Source organism: Urtica dioica, chromosome 5 (assembly GCF_054948205.1).
Source record: "Urtica dioica subsp. dioica isolate 48M chromosome 5, U.dioica_male_clone48M_v1_H2, whole genome shotgun sequence".
NCBI lineage: Eukaryota > Viridiplantae > Streptophyta > Magnoliopsida > Rosales > Urticaceae > Urtica > Urtica dioica.
The window spans coordinates 26,213,177-26,216,180 of record NC_142760.1 but is presented as its reverse complement, the minus strand read 5'-3'; the positions used below and the strand labels follow the sequence as shown (position 1 = coordinate 26,216,180).

The window sequence follows — 3,004 nt, the reverse complement described above, 5'->3', positions numbered from 1 at the left end:
GAAAGGAACGAGGAATTTCGATTTGATCGTTTTCACTTGTTTTCTAATATGCTTGCGCTTGATAGCATTAAACTGTTTCAGATTTCTCATGACACTAAGTTTGCAGGTTCAGGTAACGAAAGAACGACGATCAAGGAGTTTAAATTCTGTTTATATTCGTGGTGCGTCAAGTGATAGTCAGACCAAAGTTAGAATAAGATTGTTGGATGTGGTCCAACAATAACCATTGGGCCAAGCCCATATGTGAGCAAGAGGAAGGATGGGCTGAAGATTACAAAGCTCATGCGCTGTGCTGAAGGAATATTGCAAAGACAGACTTGTCGTTTAATGAAACGCGCGTATAAGGGTGCCTTGAGGCTTGAGCAAGCTGGAGAGATCGGGAACGCCTCTCTCTCTAAAATCAAGAAATCCGAAATTCAATTTGCTTCTACTCCTTTCTTTAGTTTGTTCGAATTCCTTGCCAGAGAGCTATAAACCTGACCGTGTTTCACTTTCGCGTGATTGTGGAAGGCGTTTCCGGTTTTGTGGCTCTGGGCTTGAATCACGGCCGAGAATTAGGGTTTGCATTTGGGGGTTTTCGTTCCAGTACTCGTGTTGAGTTGTACTGGACTCGATATAGTGCAATGAGCTTACGTTTGAGCTCGAAAGTGGATTTCCCTCGTCGATTCTTTATTTTTGTTTTTATATACTAGGGTTTTGTGTGATTTTTTATTTTCAGGTCTCGATCAATGGGGAACTCTGATCGATTCATCCCCAGTCAGGCGGCGTTGGATATCCATTACGCACTACTGCGCTGGCTCTTCTTTGTCGAGTGAGGCATGTCAGAAGACGCTATCTCAGCTCTTTAACATGAATCGATCTGTTATATTTTCGTTTAAAGACACAGATCGAGTTCCAATCAACTCGAGTTTCACGCTTTCGGCCAAACACCAGAAGCGTATCATTTATCAGGTACAATTGAAATTCCTCATGGTTCATTTTTCATGTGTTAGTGGACCAACTGCAGTGATAATTGATGCAGAATTGTTGTTCTCAGAAGAGTTGTTAGCTTCGATATCTGGACGTACGTAGGGATTTGTATTAATTTTCTATTGTACCCCAAAAGTATCCATTTTCTATTGATCTAATTGTTTTATTTTTTTTTTAATTGTCTTTCTTGTAGGGTTGTGAGTTAACTTTGGACGCTCTAGGCAATTTAGATGATTATTCGTTGAGTTTGCCCTGGATAAAACTGTCTACCTCTACAATGCTGGGACAGATCAACCTGGGAGCTTTGCACGGTTGCTGAAGAAGACGGTCCAGTGACTAGTGTGAGCTGGGCTAGCGATGGTGGGAGTATCGCTATTGGCCTGAATAACTCCCATGTCCAGCTCTGGGATTCAATATCAAGTAGACAGGTTTGTTGACAAAACCCTTCTATTCCGGTCAGATTTTGTTAGGATCTAAAGGGAGGGGTAATTGTAATAAATAGTAGTCGGTTGAGGGCTGAATCTATAGTAATAGTTGTATTCTGATCTATAAATACAGAGAATTAATTTGGATGAACATATGTTAGAATGGACCTCTTCTTGAAATCCTACAAAGTTTAGTTTGCATTACATTTTTTTTTCTTGTTCATTAGTCCAACAGAAAATATTATTTTATTTCATATCAGATTTGTTCCAACAGAATATTGTTCTGTGCAGGTAAGAACACTGGGGGGCGGTCACAGCACGAGAGTCAGGTCAATGGCCTGGAACAGTGACGCCCTCTCGACAGGGGACAAGGAGGGGACAGTGGTCCTCTTGTGGGACCGCTCAGGCCGGTGGCTCCACAGTTTCAGAGACCACAAAGCAGCAGTGAGAGCCCTCGCCTGGTGCCCATTCCACAACTACTTGCTGGCCACTGGCGGTGGGAAGCTTGGCGGGTGCATTGACCCGAGCTCGGTCAATATTAAAGATTGTGGAGCTCGGTGGACACGAGTCAAGGCCTCTCTACATGGCTCAGGTAATAATAGTTGGGTTCCCGCTTCTTTTCAAATTATTTTATACCTGTCTAAATATCCATCTGTGTATGTGTCTATATTGCTCAGAGCCCCGATGGTAGAACTCTGGCAACTGCAGCTGGAGATCGGTTCCTTAAGTTCTGGAACATGTTTAGGGCACAGGAAGTGAAAGCAGGCCCGGAGCCATTTGCTCATCTGAACTGTATTCGGTGAAGCTTTCTTTTTCTCTCTCAATGTAATCTATAGTGAAGATTGCAGAGCTCCACGGATGCACGTCGAGGCCTCCAAGGTAATAATATTGCCCAGGGCCCTAAGGGTAGGAAGGGGGCACAGGAAGTGAAAGTAAGTCCAGGGTGATTTTTGCTCATCTCTACCGGATTCCATGAAGCCTCTCTCTCTCTCTCTCTCTCTCTCTCTCTCTCTCTCTCTCTCTCTCTCAATGTAATGCAGATTGCGGAGCTCAATGGACAGGCCTCTTGGGTAATTTGGCGATGCAAGTGCAGCTGTAGATGAGAGCCTTGTATATTTTTCGTGGTTAACCGCATTTATTTTATCAACTACTATTTTGTTAATATCCAGATATTTTTTGCTGTTTTATTTTTTATTTTTTTACTTTTGTATCCGGACTATCTTAGCGTTTAATACAGATACTATTGATAATGCAAATATTAGTTTAAGTCATGGATTAAAATCTCGCATCTCGTGGTCGTACCGCACTTTTAATTTTGGGGGTATCTCGTCTCGTATCGTGGTATTCCGTGGTATTTGATGAACGTTCGGGGTATCTCGTACCGTGTGGTAAGCTACATTCCGCGGGATATACCGTCTAAAAAAGAATATTCTCCGGGGTATTTAAACAATTTTTTAATTAAATTTTATTTAAATTTAGGATTCACAAAAAAATAAAATTTTCAACATTTCACACATAGAATTCTAATAGAGTATAAATCAATACACATTTAGATCAAATTAATTACAAATGACATCTAAATCAACAAAATAAACTAAAAAACATAAAAT

General features: G+C 41.3%; 1 protein-coding gene across 1 annotated transcript; it reads left to right on the top strand.

The window, feature by feature from the left end:
* Positions 1–372: 372 nt before the first annotated feature.
* Positions 373–2,654, top strand: LOC149397662 (cell division cycle 20.6, cofactor of APC complex-like). The gene is made up of 4 exons (XM_089614719.1): positions 373–951; positions 1,163–1,397; positions 1,686–1,986; positions 2,072–2,654. Exons 3-4 carry the CDS (start codon positions 1,728–1,730, stop codon positions 2,083–2,085), a joined length of 273 nt encoding a protein of 90 aa, XP_089470845.1. The 5' UTR covers positions 373–951; positions 1,163–1,397; positions 1,686–1,727; the 3' UTR covers positions 2,086–2,654.
* The last annotated feature ends 350 nt before the right edge of the window (positions 2,655–3,004 follow it).

Bases quoted from the DNA above. Each gene is read 5' to 3' on its own strand.
- LOC149397662 (XM_089614719.1), top strand. From the start codon at position 1,728: ATGGCCTGGAACAGTGACGCCCTCTCGACAGGGGACAAGGAGGGGACA.